We start from the raw sequence: 13,838 nt of genomic DNA, 5'->3' as shown, positions 1-13,838 counted from the left end.
TGGGAAGGGAGATACGGGAATGCAATGTTATGTACATATAAGCGGCGCGTCGAGGACGATGGCCATGGATGGGATGAAAAGTGGGGACCAAAAAAGAGATACCAGGTTGCAGATGAAAATGAGGAATAAAAGTTGGTTGTTTGGTTCTTTTGATACGTTTACTCTGCCCAAACGCCTTATGGATGGGATGTCTGACGCCAGAAGTACAATGTCTGGATGATCTACTTCGAACCTTTCGCCATCATCTTCCGTCTAATAATAATAATAATATCTTCCTTTTGTTCATCCAACCCAATCCCCCCTCTCATCATCACCTCCTCTTCTCCCAAGCCTTCACGAACGCCCTCTTCTCCTTGAGCCCCAACCCAACCCTCTTCACCCTCCCCAACCTCGCCAGCGCGTCCGCGATCCTATCCAAAAACGCCTGCTCCTCCGGCGTCGGCGCATCTCCTCCGGCCCCAGAACCGTTCACCACTGCCGCGGCGGCGGCTTCCTCTTCCTGATGCACCCCGTTCACGGCCCGACTCGTGTTAAACATGGCCTCGGCAATCCTAACGCGCACCATGTGCGTCGGGCGGCCGAGCAGGCGCCAGGCAAACTGGAGGCCGGCGCGCCATCCGGGGACCGGGGTCGCGACGTCGGGCGGCGAGTAGCGCAGGCTGACGGGGAAGACGGGTGTCTCGGGGCTGGTGGCGAGCAGGCACGGGCTCAGGGGAAGAATGGCCTTGCCGTTGGTGGTGCCGGCTTCGGGGAACACGGCGATGATGCGGCGCGGGTGGGCGGCGATCAGCGCGCGCAGGTCGGTGAGATTCTTGGGGTCTGCCGCTTCCCATTCTTCCTTGGTCAGGAGCTGCGCGCGGGCCGACAGGGCGGCGCAGACGGCGGTCCACAGGCCGACGCGCCGGACCTTGCGGGATTCGGGGTGACAGAGGACGAAGACGGGGTCAAAGACGGCGGCGAGGTACAGGGCGTCGATGGGCGAGGTGAAGTTGGCGGCGATGACGGAGGAGGAGTGGGGCATGCGCGAGCGGGGTTGGCGGTGCAGCGAGCCGCGCTTGACGCCGTCGAGCTGCAGGTCGACCCACCATATGCCGGGGATGAAGAGGACGGACCAGAGGAAGAGCTTGCGGAGGAATGTCGGCAAGAAGCGCAGGTGTTGAAGGAGGAGGAAGTAGAGGAGGGTGTAAGGGAGGATGATGGGGAGGCGGACGAGGAAGACGACGGCGTGGAAGAGGGTCGCGAGGATGGAGGCGGAGGGGGGGATGGGAAAGAAGGGGGCTATCCCGGAGCCTGTGAGGGGAAGGGTTAGCTGGAGTTGGCCGGGAGGGACAGGAGACCTAGAAAGAATGGCTTGCCTCGATCGCGGAACTGAGAGAACTTCTCCATGGTCGGTCGGCAGAGTCAAACAGAGCCAGTGCCGCTGGTCCTGTCTCGCAAGTAATGCCAAGGTGTGGTTAGATCATCTGCGGTGGCTAAATTGGGCGCGGAGGTGCAGACGATGGTGCCCGAGGTGTAATAATGGATGAATGAGGTGGCTGATGGTGGTGGTGTTGTCTCTTTGTCAATCTGGAAGTGCAGCTTTGGAGGAAAGAAACCCTGAACCCTGAGCATGTGAAGAAAGCTGGCCCGTGCACAGCTCAACGCCCCAACGTCGCAGCCCTAACCCTCGACTCGCAAAGCTTTGATCCCAGCAGGGCTCCAATTTTCTCGACTCCACTCGAGACCTCGTCTCTTCTGCAACCACTTTCAAGCAGTTCCAAGATCCATCCAAGTGGTGGCTCGATCTCATACATTGGCAGTTCACGCTATCTCTCGGCGGGATTGGGCTTGAATGAAACACTTGCCGTCCCAGGCCGTCCCAAGCCGTCCTGCACCTGATCGCCCGCCCACTTTCCAGCGCAGCCCACGAGACGCAAATGAGTGGACAATCGGGCTGGCTTGACAACTGGCGAGCAGGCCGGAGTGGGGGGTGCAGATCAGGAGGGCAGCCCGCGGTTAGATCCGACTTGTGGCACGCAGCCGAGCAGAGGGAGAGGAAAAAGAGGAGAAGTCAAACCTTGGAAGAAGAAGACCCGTGACACAAGCCGAGGGGAGGCTGGCCGGCCTCGCTGCAGGTTTGCAACCCACGGCAAGTAACTATGTAGGTATGTACGTACATACATACGTAGTACGCAGTGAGCCGAGCCGTGGTGGGTTAGGGAGACAGCCGGCCCCGATGGGCCCCCCTCCCGTGCTCACCACCACCAACGTCATGGTCAGACGTGAGCTAGATATGTAGTATGATGACGGTATGCTGCTCTAGCGTCAAAGTCCCCTACAAGATCGCCTCTCTCGATCAGCCCGCACGTGGGCGCCTTGTGGGCTCCGGCGCCGATGGCATGGTTTCGCAGATGCACGACTTGTTCTGTGTCAAAAGACGACGGGGCCCAGGAAGCGGCAGGAAGACGCAGGAAATGGCGCGAAGTGGCCTGAGCAGGCGGTGAGGGGATCGGAGACGCACCCCACTGGCTCGTATGATACGTGGGACTGGGCAGAGATGAGCTGTGATTTGGCAGCCGCGCGGAGCAGCGGAGCGGCCCCAAGCCCCTAAAGCCCTTGGAAGGGACGCAAAGAGATGCAAAGGCAGGCTTTTTGTATGGAAGATATTCCCGCCGAGTCCCGAAGATGGGGAAACCCACCTTTGCCCACCATTTTTCGACCCCCGCCAGACCGAAAACCGGTGCTCGGTGATGGATTTTTGCTCCTGCTTGACCTTCGATGCTGTTCAGTCCCTTCAGAATCCGTCGAGACTTGTCGCAACTGGACCTCAGGCTGTTCGACGTATCGGCAAAGACGACGTCCCCCGCCTCAGCCAGTCAAACGACGAGCCCGTGGGCCGTTCCCCTGGCTCACCGCCCCACCATGGACGGCCCGTCATTGGCTCCGCTGCTGGGCTTTGGTTGCCGGGGTGATCTGCCCCGGGGCAGGCTCAACACTCCGACAACACACCAGACAACCGCCTTGTACCCCCTGCGCCGGAGAGCAAACTCGTGCGGCCCGTCCGACCATCGATACTCGTCTCTGTTTACTCCCTCATCCGCCTTGGCCCCTCCGCCCAATGCCTCGGGAGCTTTATTGCTCTCGTCCTACCTGCTCGTCAACTTTCTCCTACCGCGCATGCGCATGCACAACAACATGGACTCGAACGAGAACTCGGTGCGTCGCCTCGTCGCCGTCCTTTTTTTTTTCGACCATGTCCATCATGGAAAGCCACTTGCTGATTGTCTACCCCGCATCGCAGACCTTCCGCTCCGGCCTCCGGCCGCCGCAAATCCACGCGTCCACCACCTCCTCCTACCTGACAGAGATCACAAACTCCGAAGCCAACGCGCGCGCCCAGCCGACGGGCATTCCCCAGAAGCGATCCCACAAGGGCAGCGGTATGCGCCATTCCCCTCCGCGCTGCCCTTCGTATCGCATCGCGCGCACCCGTCGGCTGACCTTGACGTCCTCCGCAGTATCTCATCCTGATGCCAAGAGGAAAACCCTTCTCGAACGAGCCGCCGAACCGCACAAATCCGCCGCCCCCGTCGGCATCCCCCGTCCCGCCGCCGGCCTCAAAGGCACCTCCCTCGCTACCCTCCACAACCTCGCCGCCGCCGCCGAACCAGCACAACGACATGCCTTCGCAAAGACCGTCGGGCCCGGCGCCCGGCCGCCCGCCATGCCGCGCACCCAGACCGCGATGGGGTTCTCGTCCACCACCAGCACCACCGGAGCCTCTCGTACCCGCGGCCGCACCACCACGCGACCCGCCACGTCCATGGCCACCCGCGAGCCCGATTCCGCGCCAGCCAGTCCGTCAAAGAAGAAGGGTACGGGCATTCCCCAGCTTGTTCAGAGGCCGCTTTGTTTTGCTTCGCATCTGCAGTTTCCGGCACAGCAACGGAGGGTCGGGAGCAGGGATTTTTCGGGACTCAGCAAGTGCTTCCAGGGATTGACGCTCAAGGACTGTCCGGAACAGAAAGATGGCGGCGCGACGGGACAAGTGCTCCCCGCGCAGCCTGAGCAACCTCCGGCCGAGCAGTCTTGGCCCGAGGTCAAGGTAGAGGATGTCAAGGACGTGCCCCTTGACCAAACCCCCGTGAATGAGGAGACGACTGCCGAAGCCTCTTTGGCCGACGCGGTCACCTTCCCTAACTCGCCAACGACGCCGAATGGGACCAAGGAGTTCAACGAGGCGTCTGACACCGTCAAGACCTTGTCGCCCAGGAAATGTAACCTGCCAAAGACGCCATGTAGAGCCAAGGAGTTCTACGATGCCTTCAGCACCGTCAAGAAGGCGTTCTCGCCAGTGAAATTTTGCTCCACTAAGCGGCTTCTTTATCTCACCAAGAACTCCAATCTCACAAACTTCACAGGATGGGACGTCGACGGCCGCCTCAGCGAGTTCGAGTCGCAGTTCAAGGTCATGAAGGAGGCGTTCGAGGGCACCATGACCGACAGGAAAGCCCTCGAGGATGCTATCGAGCTGGCCAAGAGTCGAGGTATTTGTTTTTTTTTTTTTTTTTTTTTTTTTTTTTTTTTCGGTTGGCAGTGTTGGTTGGTTTGGGTGAATACTGACGGAGCCACACCCAGCGAACGAGCTAGAAGAGGAGAAGCGGCGATTGGAGGAGCAGAAACTCGAACTCAAGGACCAGCTGGTCTCGCAGCGCGAGGAGATTAACTTGCTGCAGCAGGAGAAGCAACGCATGCTCTTCGACATGGAGGCCGAACGCATGAGGCACAAGTACGCACTCGAGGACAAGGACCGGCAAAAAGAGAACGAAGTCGAGCGGGTCCAGCGAGACCTCCAGAACAAAATCGACCAGCTCATGAGGGAACACCGCGAGGCGATCGAGGCCATGGAGAGGCGACACCGGGCCGAGCTCGCCGACGAGCAGGCCCAAAAGGCCCGGGAACTCGGGGAGCTGAGGACGAGGTTGGGCGCCGAGCAGCAGGATTTGAATCTCGAACTCAGCAAGAAGAGCCGCGAGGTGCAGGAGATGCGGGCGCAGATCGAGGCGCTCCAGTCGGACCTGGACCGGGAACAAACCCTGAAAAAGACGCTGCAGAACCAGCTGACGGAAATGTCGACGACCAACATGATGCTCGAGGACCGGGTGCGCTCGCTCCAGGCCAAGATCGACTTCCTCGAGTCCGACAGCAAGCAGCAATCCGACGCGTTCGCGGCCATGGAGGGCCGGCTGCAGGAGGCGCTGCGGGTGGCGGAGGAGGCCCGGCAGAAGCTCATCAAGGAGGAGACGGAACGGCGCGTGCTCTTCAACAAGTACCAGGAGCTCAAGGGTAACATCCGCGTTATGTGCCGGGTGCGGCCGATTCTGGATCCGTCGGAGGGCGAGGGCGCCAAGATCGCCTTCCCGGACCACAAGACGTCGTCGCAGATCGACATCACGGGCCCCGAGGAGAAGAACAGCTTGGGCGCCGTGACGCGGCGCGTGCTGCCCTTCGAGTTCGACCGCGTCTTCGACCCGTCCGTCAGCAACGAGGAGGTGTTTGGCGAGATCTCGCAGCTCGTCCAGTCGGCTCTCGACGGCTACAACGTGTGCATTTTCTGCTACGGCCAGACAGGCTCCGGCAAGACCTACACCATGTCGTCGCCCGACGGCATGATCCCGCGCGCCACCCACATGATCTACGACACCATCACCAAGCTGCGCGAGAAGTCGTGGACCTACACCATGGAGGGCAGCTTTGTCGAGGTGTACAACGAGGAGCTGCACGACCTGCTGGTGCCGCCCGGCCAGAAGCAGCCGCGCCTCGAGATCCGCCACGACGACGTGCGCAAGCAGACGACGGTGCTCAACTGCAAGACGGTCGCGCTCGACACGCCCGACAAGGTCGAGCAGATGCTCAAGCAGGCGCAAAACAACCGCAGCGTCGCTGCCACCAAGGCCAACGAGCGCTCATCGCGGTCGCATTCTGTCTTCATGCTGCGGCTGGTGGGCGAGAACTCGGCGACGCACGAGCGCTGCGAGGGCACGCTCAACCTGGTGGATTTGGCAGGCTCGGAACGGCTCAAGCACTCGCAGGCCGAGGGCGACCGCATGCGCGAGACGCAAAACATCAACAAGTCGCTGGCGTGCCTGGGCGACGTGATCGAGGCGCTCGGCCGCGGGTCCGGGCACGTGCCGTACCGCAACTCCAAGCTGACGCACCTCCTGCAGTACTCGCTGGGCGGCAACTCCAAGACGCTCATGTTTGTCATGGTCAGCCCGCTCGAGGCGCATCTCAAGGAGACGATTACGAGTTTGCGGTTTGCTACCAAGGTTTGTTTCCTTCCCTTGACCGAGTCCTCTGGGTAGAATGAGATTGCTGACATGTTTGGTATAATAGGTTCACAACACCCACATCGGCACCGCCAAGTCGACCAAGAAGTTGCGCTCTACGACGCCCGAGTCGAACGGGTCGGGTCGGTAATTTCTCGACAAAACATCACCTGTTTCTCGGTGCCCAACAGCCGGATGATAGATCGGTCAGCCGGAAACTTCGAAATTTTTTTTTCTTGTTCACACTTTGCGATTCCGAGGCGGTGGCGGTGCGGGGCGGGGCGGCGGATGCCGAAATGTCCGAAGCTACTGCCGGTGTAGCGTGGTTCGGGCGTCCGGGCCCCACCCACCACCGGTCCGCTCCGGGGCGGTCATTACACCTATCATATCATGCATGATCTGATGACTACGATGATGTCGTTATTGCTGTGTTTGGTTGCTGTTGCTGCTGCTAGGTTGGGTGGTAAGACGTGGCTTTGTTTCTTGGAAGACGGACTTGTTCTTTCTTCTTCTACTTCGACTCTCGGGTTTATGATACCACACTATGCTTACATTCCTTTTTTGTTTTTTACCCCTATTTTCTTTTTCTGTTCATTTTGCCACCGTCACTATCCATCTATCCATCTGCGGCTCTTTCGGATTGCTGAAGGGGAATGGAGAGAGGATGTTGGCTGGCTGGGGGTGGGTTAGGGTTAGAGAGTCGTCGGAACAGCGAGATAGGAGAGCGTTGAGTAGTTGTCGGCTTTGTTCGTTTGGCTGTTTGACATTCTGGATGCTGGAGTTTCTGTTCATTTTGCACAAGGCATGGATGGCGGGAGGCAGAGGTTCTTTCACACGGGGAAGAAGAGGCTTTGCTTGCAGAACGGACAGGGGGTCAGGTATCGGGGAGGTGTGGGGCAGGGAGGCTGGATTGTTTGGGTTTTGTTCGTTGTGTTTGTGTTCTTGAACATCAATCATGGAGCAACTATTTCTGTGGATCAGACAGACCTTGGCCGCCTCGATGGTGCTTGCTAGACCAGGGGCGGGCACCTCATGAAGGGAGGAGAGGCGGCGAGAAGGGGTAAGGCGGAGTTCTATAGCTCAGTGTTCTTATGTCTATAAAGGCTAGCTTGTCGAGCTTTGGTGTTTTTGTGGATGCGGTGATGAAGTAGATAATGATCCCTCTCAAATATCAAGGCATGCTTGACGCTGCGGCGCATTGTCTGGTGTTTGCTGGTATGCCACCGTCTCATGTTTTAGGTCACCATCCCAAGCCAGCCAACATTCGCTTCTGTCTTGTATGTATGTACATGCATCAACCTTGCTCAGTCCTACAAGTACAGGCCAACCGTCCAGGCGCATACTCCACCTCCCTCCTAGTATACACGAGCCATCCCGTCGAGCTCGGTACACGCCTGCCTGATCGCCTCGGTCACCGCATCCAAGTGCTCCTCCCCCTGGAACATGTTGTAATGGTGTCCCGGCACGTCAATCACCTTCATCACCAAGCCCTTCCTATACCCCTCCCACCCGAGCGTGCGATCCCCCCTCCTCACGTCCACCCGCGCGACCCCGGGCTGCTCGACCACCGGCACCGGCTCCGTGGCCCGGATCAGCACCACCGGCGGAGGCGGCCGGACCCCCCTGGCGGCAGCATTGTCCGCCCACTCTGGCAGCGTCCACTCCCCGAGCATCCTCAGCGCCTCGGAAAAACAGCGGGTAATTTTCCGCTTGGTATCCTCCCTCGTCATCGGGCTCCATTCCACCACGTGCTGCACCACCTTGGGCGGGGGTTGGGGCGAAGTCGAAAACGACGGCGCGAACGGACAGGGCGAGTCGACCATCACCACCCCGACCACCTCCAGCACCTGTTCCGGGTCCGTAGCGACCTGGCGGGCCATTTCCAGCGCGATCATGCCGCCGAGGGACCAGCCTCCGAGTATGACCTTCTTTTTCTTCTTTTCCATCCCAATTGGTCTCTTGCCAATGTCATCAGACGGAGGAGGAGAAGGAAAGAGACCGGATTTCAGCATAGACAAATAATGCGCCGCCATCTCGGGGATGCCGCCGTCCCAGGCCTTGCCCGAGTCGTAGCGCGGATTGGCGATGCCGTAGACCAGCCGGCCGAGGTCGCCCAGGCAATAGTAGGAGAAGGTGGTGCCGCCGCCGTCGTGGATGAGGAGGACAGGCGGGGTGCGGTCGTCCCAGTCCAGTGCGGTGCCGCTGGGAGGGGAGAAGGCGGGGGGTTGGATGGGGGTTGGGAGGGGGTTGAACATCTTTGTGGTATGGAGGTAGGTTGATCTTGATTCGAGAGTTTGAGTGGTGGTGATTGTTTGGCGACTTGGTGATGGAGTCGCTGAGTGATCAACTCGGCGTCGTGTGGTGCCACGGGTTGATTTCGACAGCCGTATTAGTGAATTATCGCCAGGCCGTCTGGTGATGAGCTCTGTCTTGGAGTTGCCGCGGAAATGTCGATGGCGATGATGGGACGGTGAGGTGTAATGAGATAAAGTGATCAGAAGAAGGACTTCGGTCCACAACGATGACGGTGTCCGATTTCGACCCTGGTGTTGGGAGAAAGTGTGAAAGTTCTCCTCGGGTGTGAAAGAAAAGCTGAGTGAAGATGAAAGAGGTCGGAGATGATGGTTGGTGGAGGTTGAGATTCAGGTTGTCTTCTTCGCAGGTTTCGGCTCCATTTATTCTCGGAATTTTCGACTCGGAATCCCAAGACGTAAAGACAGGCACCTGGAGATGCTTCGCCGCTCACAAGCCAAATGTCACCTCAGCATTGTGAAGTTGATTCTGGGCTGTTGTAAGACAAGCGACGGTTATCATATTGAAGAAGTTTAGTGCATAGTAAGCAACAGTATGAGGAGGCAACTGTCAGCCTGGCACTGAGACAGCGACTTCAACACCAGCCAACACAAAATAACATAAATTAAAACTAAATAAAAATAAGGCCAAATAAAATACACAAAAATACAATCACAATCTTACAAGTGATCCCTGTTCCCGTGATCCTAATGCCTCAACACCAAACTAACCCCTTTGCCCATTCTCAAGTCTGACTCTTCCCAACCTTTCCCCAAAGGAGCGTCAACGCAGCCATGATGACAGTAAACACCCCCAGAACCGGAGCCAACCAGGACCAACCCGACCGCGGCTTAACGTCCGTAGACACGAGGTAGTCCTTGAGAAAAGCAAGCAGCGCATCCCACTCGTCCAGGGGCCCGATATGGGCAACGTACCCGTCCGGACGGACCAGAACGTAGCCTGCCCTGACTCCAAACCCAAACTTTGAGTGCAGCGTCCCCTCAAGATCCGTATACCAGTTCGGCTGCCGCACCACCTCATCGTCGGCCGCCACGTAGTGCACGTCTACTTCGGCCCAGCACGCCTTGACCACCTCCTCCGCCGCCCGCTGCAGCTCCCCCTCCTTCTGCTTATCCATCCGGCCCGGCTTAGCAAAAAGCAGCAGGTGATGCCTCCGTCCGGCGCACACCCTCTGCAAGCTGGTCTGGATGCGTCCCTCCTCCTCTCCCCAGCGCCAGACCTTGCCGTCCGCAAGCCGGTCTCCGCCCCTGATCTCGCCCTTCGACAACCCCTTGGCCTGCCCGACCAGCTTGGTTCGTCCGCGGTACGTGATGTCCAGGTTCGAGATGAAGCCAAACACCTGCCGTCTCCGGGCGACGCTCTTGACCGCCCACGGCATCACAAGCCGGAAGACGAAATTGCGCACGGGCACGAACCAGCGCGGCGTCGCCGCCATGAAGGTGAACATCCGATCCGTGCTACGGAGGAGCTGTTGGCCGACGGGGTGGCGTTCGAGGTCGTAGCTGTCCAGCAGCGCCGAGGCGGCCGCGCTGCCTGTCTCCCCTCCTTCCTTCTCCAGCTTCAAAGCCAACGCCAACTTCCACCCCAGGTTCACCGCGTCCTGGATCCCCGCGTTCATCCCCTGCCCTCCGGCCGGGGAATGGATGTGCGCCGCATCGCCCACCACAAGCAGCCTCTCGTCACGATATTGCGTCACGCAGCGGTGGTGCAGCCGGAACCGCGTCAGCCACACGCAGTCCGTCAACGTGCCCGAGCCGGAGGGCGTCATGCGGTCGAAATACGCCTGCAGCTGCTCCAGCGTGGGCACGTAATCGTCGTCCACGGCCCCGTGCGCCTCGCGCTTTGCGCGCGACATGTCCTTTTCGTGCTCCGAGGCAACCACCCTAACATAGTCCTGATCGATGGGCAGCACCACGAGCAGGTGGGTTTTGTGGGAGTAGAGGTGTATTCTGTTGAGGTCGAGGTTGGAGTTGGTCAGGCGGGCGTCGCACAGGACAAAGTTTTGCGGGTACGGCGCGCCGGGGAAGCGCATCTTGCTCGAGGCGTGGCGGACGGTCGAGTGCGCGCCGTCGCAGCCTACCACGTAGCGCGAGCGCACGGTCGAGGTGGTGCCGTCCGGATGGGTGAGGGTGGTGGTCACGCCGCCCGAGGGGGATTGGACGATGTTGGAGGCGACGACGGGGCGTTCTACCTGGGCATTGTACTTGGCCAGGCACTCGTCCAGGAAGCGCTCGGTCTCGACCTGGGAGACGTTGAGAGGCAGAGGGAACTCGGTGTCGGTGGTGCCGAGGTCGTCGAGGTTGATATGGCTGACAAGACGGCGGTTGATGTAGGATGTGACGCCCGAAAGGATGCGGCCGCGCGGGATGATGGAGTCGGCGGCGCCGTGGCGGTTCAGGAGCTCCAGCGTTCGTGGTTGCATCACCAGGGCCCGGCTTTTGTCGTTACGTTCGGCCAGGCGGTCGATGATGCGGAACGACACACCATGGAGGGCTAATTCCAGGGCAAGGGCGGTGCCGACAGGGCCGGCGCCGATGACCAAGACGTCGACGTCGTAGGTGTCTGTCATGGTGGTGATGATGTGGTGGCTGTGACTTGAGCCGTGGATGAGTGTGAGGAGGCCAGCTCGTAGTGAACAGGATGAAGAGGAGGGTAGAATAGCAAGGTGCCACCTACCTTATGTTCTGTACCTGAGCTGAGACTTATAATCTCTTGACTGGCGGATATGCGCCTTCCATCTCATGTTACCAAAGCTGGTGGAGGTGTTGATTCCGGAGGTGCAATAGACTTCATCTTGTCTCGTCCATGTTGGGCTCCCCGTCTAGAAATATTTTTCTATGAGGCACATGACCCATCTCATACGGGTATTGGCCGCATCTAACCTATGTGTCTCGATTTGGTGTTGAGCGGCGGTTGTCGGCGTCGTCACTCTCCGTCTGACGTCGCGGGGTCCGAGATGCTCCCCCGTTCATCGGTTAAAACGGGCCCAGTCATCGGTTAAGAAAGAGCTTAAAAAAAGAGGGTCGGAGTCCAGCCGCTCTCCGACCTCAAGGAGCGATGTGGCGAGGCCTTTGAGGCGGAATCACTTAGTCGGAGCGCGAGACGCCGATGCTGGGCGCCGTGCTTGTCCGAGGGCCGGGAGCACTAGAGTTCAGTGCCTGGGATTCCCGATCTTGTATGTATGCCCATTAGGTGGCCTGCAGTTTTGCCCGACCCAAGGAGGTCATGCGCCTTGCATCCAAACCTAGTGTCGTTTTTGGATGCTATAGAACTTTGAATTGACAGGGTGCCCCGAAGAAGATGGAAGAGGGACTCAGAGACGAGCAGCAGGAAGCTTGTCGACCTTAGATCCTGTCCTTACCCGCTCAAGTTAACTAGGTACAGAGTATAGGTACCTGAACTATGATGACTTTGTATGTCCAAACACCCTACTCCTGCGTAGACTATGGGCTGCTTTGGTCAGCTCGGTGAGGTTTCACATCCGCGACTCCATTCCAGCACCATGACCCCTGAGCTCAAACATTTGGAGAATGAGCTGAGCTGTCAAACAAAACAAATTCCCCACCGTTGTCTGTGCTTTGGGTTCATGCAATGCAACGGCTTCGAGGCTCGCTGCGTCTGCTTTGTTCTCCATACCCAACACCTATACCCGACCTAGCCTTGTGTTCCCACTTAGTCACCTTCAACTCCATTCTTCCCCTCGCCGACCACATCATCCGCTACATACTCTCAACACCACCAAGCACCTTTGATAAGAGGTGATCCTCGAAAAGCCCATACCCTTACAGAGCGGAATCAACCGACTCACCATCACCATTCCCGTCAAGGTGATCTGCCTTTCATCATGGCCGGCGGCCTAGCCAACTCACGACACGCACCGCCCGAATGGCATCGCCACCCTGCCCAGGACGGCAGCTCTTCTGCCTCCAGCGCCGCTCCGACGGCGTCGGAACCCACTCGGCCTCAATCCCGTCACCGGGGCTCTCACCAGCGGTCCCGGCATCGCGGTTCACATCATGAGCGGCCAACCTCATCATCCTCCAACGGCCCTCGCCAGCCCCGGCCGTCATCGCCATCAAACGACCCCAGCATGATGATGGTTATTGAGCCGACCACCACAACCGCCGCCGCTGCTACTGCTGCAACTGTCACCCCCGAGCCAACCATTATCCGGCGCGGCAGCACTGAGCCCAGCTCTGGCCAGTACAGCACGCCTCACCCTCAAAACGGCACTCCCACTCCTCCTAGTACCACCACTGCCACTCTTCTCCCCACCACCACCACCAAACCCCCTCCTCCTGCGCCATCCGCCGCCCAACAACGCCCAGCCCCGCATCACGAACTGGCGCGCTACACCAAAATCATGCGCCGCCTGCAATGGAAACTACCCTTCCTGGCCCAAGGCTACCGGATGGCCGTTGACCACCGCGTCGGCGCCCGGGACCCCACCGCCGTCGCCGAGGCCGAGCTCATGTTCAAGCTCGACTTTTTCGAGTACTACATGCTGATCGAGCGCGCGCTGGTGCATCTGCTGGGGGTGTTTGGGATTGACGTTCCAAGGGGTGGTCCTCCTCCCCCTCCTCCGAACGATGCACCTCCCGCAGAAGGGGATCACCACCCGAGTTTGTCGGCGAGTCGATGGGGAGGGGCCGACGCGAAGCGCGCCGCCCGGCATCGCTACCACGCCAATGTGCTCGCCGCGCTGGATAACCCCGACAACCCCCTGCACGCGGCGCTTGGGACAGGGGAGGTGAGGGTACAGCTGGGACGGGCCAAGGATTTGCGCAACCGGTGGAAGACGGCGGGGGACCCGGATGAGGAGGAAGAGGAAGAACGGCAAAGGCAAGCGGCAGCAGAAAACAACGGGAGAACAAGCCGATCACCGGTCAAGCGCGGCGGCAGTACCGACAGTCCCGAGTGGCGGTCCACGAAAAAAGTCGCGGCCCCGCTGGATTCGTACCGTCTCGAGCACATGCTCGAGGTGATTTTCGGCGGGCTGGGCGAGGCGTTCAAGATCGCCGAGGCTCGCGTCCGCGGCGCCGTTAGGTGGGGCGACGAGGACGACGAGGAGATGCTCGAGGCGCTCGACTGGACGGCAGCGACCGAGGACGAGAGGCAGTGGGAGTTTATGGTCGAGGCGATGGACTGGGAGGCGGTTTGAGGAGGGGGAGGAGCTTAAAGTTGGATGGTCTTGTTGCTCATCATTGCTGGGTTTGG

At 59.4% G+C, this 13,838-nt stretch overlaps 7 protein-coding genes across 7 annotated transcripts; 4 read left to right on the top strand and 3 right to left on the bottom strand.

Annotated features, from left to right (window-relative positions):
* Positions 1 to 19: 19 nt before the first annotated feature.
* Positions 20 to 220, top strand: VTJ04DRAFT_7763 (uncharacterized protein; the record flags this gene model as incomplete). The annotated part of the gene is made up of 1 exon (XM_069366126.1): positions 20 to 220. One exon carries the CDS (start codon positions 20 to 22, stop codon positions 218 to 220), a length of 201 nt encoding a protein of 66 aa, XP_069217092.1.
* A 90-nt stretch (positions 221 to 310) lies between these two features.
* Positions 311 to 1,386, bottom strand: VTJ04DRAFT_7762 (uncharacterized protein; the record flags this gene model as incomplete). Its single annotated transcript, XM_069366125.1, has 2 exons — positions 311 to 1,290; positions 1,356 to 1,386. The coding sequence occupies 2 exons, from the start codon at positions 1,384 to 1,386 to the stop codon at positions 311 to 313; spliced, it is 1,011 nt and encodes a 336-aa protein (XP_069217091.1).
* Positions 1,387 to 2,215: 829 nt separating this feature from the next.
* VTJ04DRAFT_7761 (uncharacterized protein) lies at positions 2,216 to 2,590 on the top strand (the record flags this gene model as incomplete). The annotated part of the gene is made up of 2 exons (XM_069366124.1): positions 2,216 to 2,261; positions 2,391 to 2,590. 2 exons carry the CDS (start codon positions 2,216 to 2,218, stop codon positions 2,588 to 2,590), a joined length of 246 nt encoding a protein of 81 aa, XP_069217090.1.
* A 167-nt stretch (positions 2,591 to 2,757) lies between these two features.
* On the top strand, positions 2,758 to 6,459 carry VTJ04DRAFT_7760 (uncharacterized protein; the record flags this gene model as incomplete). The annotated part of the gene is made up of 5 exons (XM_069366123.1): positions 2,758 to 3,195; positions 3,281 to 3,419; positions 3,498 to 4,526; positions 4,618 to 6,308; positions 6,376 to 6,459. The coding sequence occupies 5 exons, from the start codon at positions 2,758 to 2,760 to the stop codon at positions 6,457 to 6,459; spliced, it is 3,381 nt and encodes a 1,126-aa protein (XP_069217089.1).
* Positions 6,460 to 7,663: 1,204 nt separating this feature from the next.
* On the bottom strand, positions 7,664 to 8,563 carry VTJ04DRAFT_7759 (uncharacterized protein; the record flags this gene model as incomplete). The annotated part of the gene is made up of 1 exon (XM_069366121.1): positions 7,664 to 8,563. The coding sequence occupies one exon, from the start codon at positions 8,561 to 8,563 to the stop codon at positions 7,664 to 7,666; it is 900 nt and encodes a 299-aa protein (XP_069217088.1).
* A 782-nt stretch (positions 8,564 to 9,345) lies between these two features.
* Positions 9,346 to 11,190, bottom strand: VTJ04DRAFT_7758 (uncharacterized protein; the record flags this gene model as incomplete). The annotated part of the gene is made up of 1 exon (XM_069366120.1): positions 9,346 to 11,190. The coding sequence occupies one exon, from the start codon at positions 11,188 to 11,190 to the stop codon at positions 9,346 to 9,348; it is 1,845 nt and encodes a 614-aa protein (XP_069217087.1).
* Positions 11,191 to 12,465: 1,275 nt separating this feature from the next.
* VTJ04DRAFT_7757 (uncharacterized protein) lies at positions 12,466 to 13,782 on the top strand (the record flags this gene model as incomplete). The annotated part of the gene is made up of 1 exon (XM_069366119.1): positions 12,466 to 13,782. The coding sequence occupies one exon, from the start codon at positions 12,466 to 12,468 to the stop codon at positions 13,780 to 13,782; it is 1,317 nt and encodes a 438-aa protein (XP_069217086.1).
* Positions 13,783 to 13,838: the final 56 nt, after the last annotated feature.

Source organism: Mycothermus thermophilus, assembly GCF_041956435.1.
Source record: "Mycothermus thermophilus strain CBS 625.91 unplaced genomic scaffold VTJ04scaffold_5, whole genome shotgun sequence".
NCBI lineage: Eukaryota > Fungi > Ascomycota > Sordariomycetes > Sordariales > Chaetomiaceae > Mycothermus > Mycothermus thermophilus.
This window is presented reverse-complemented; position numbering and strand designations above follow the sequence as displayed.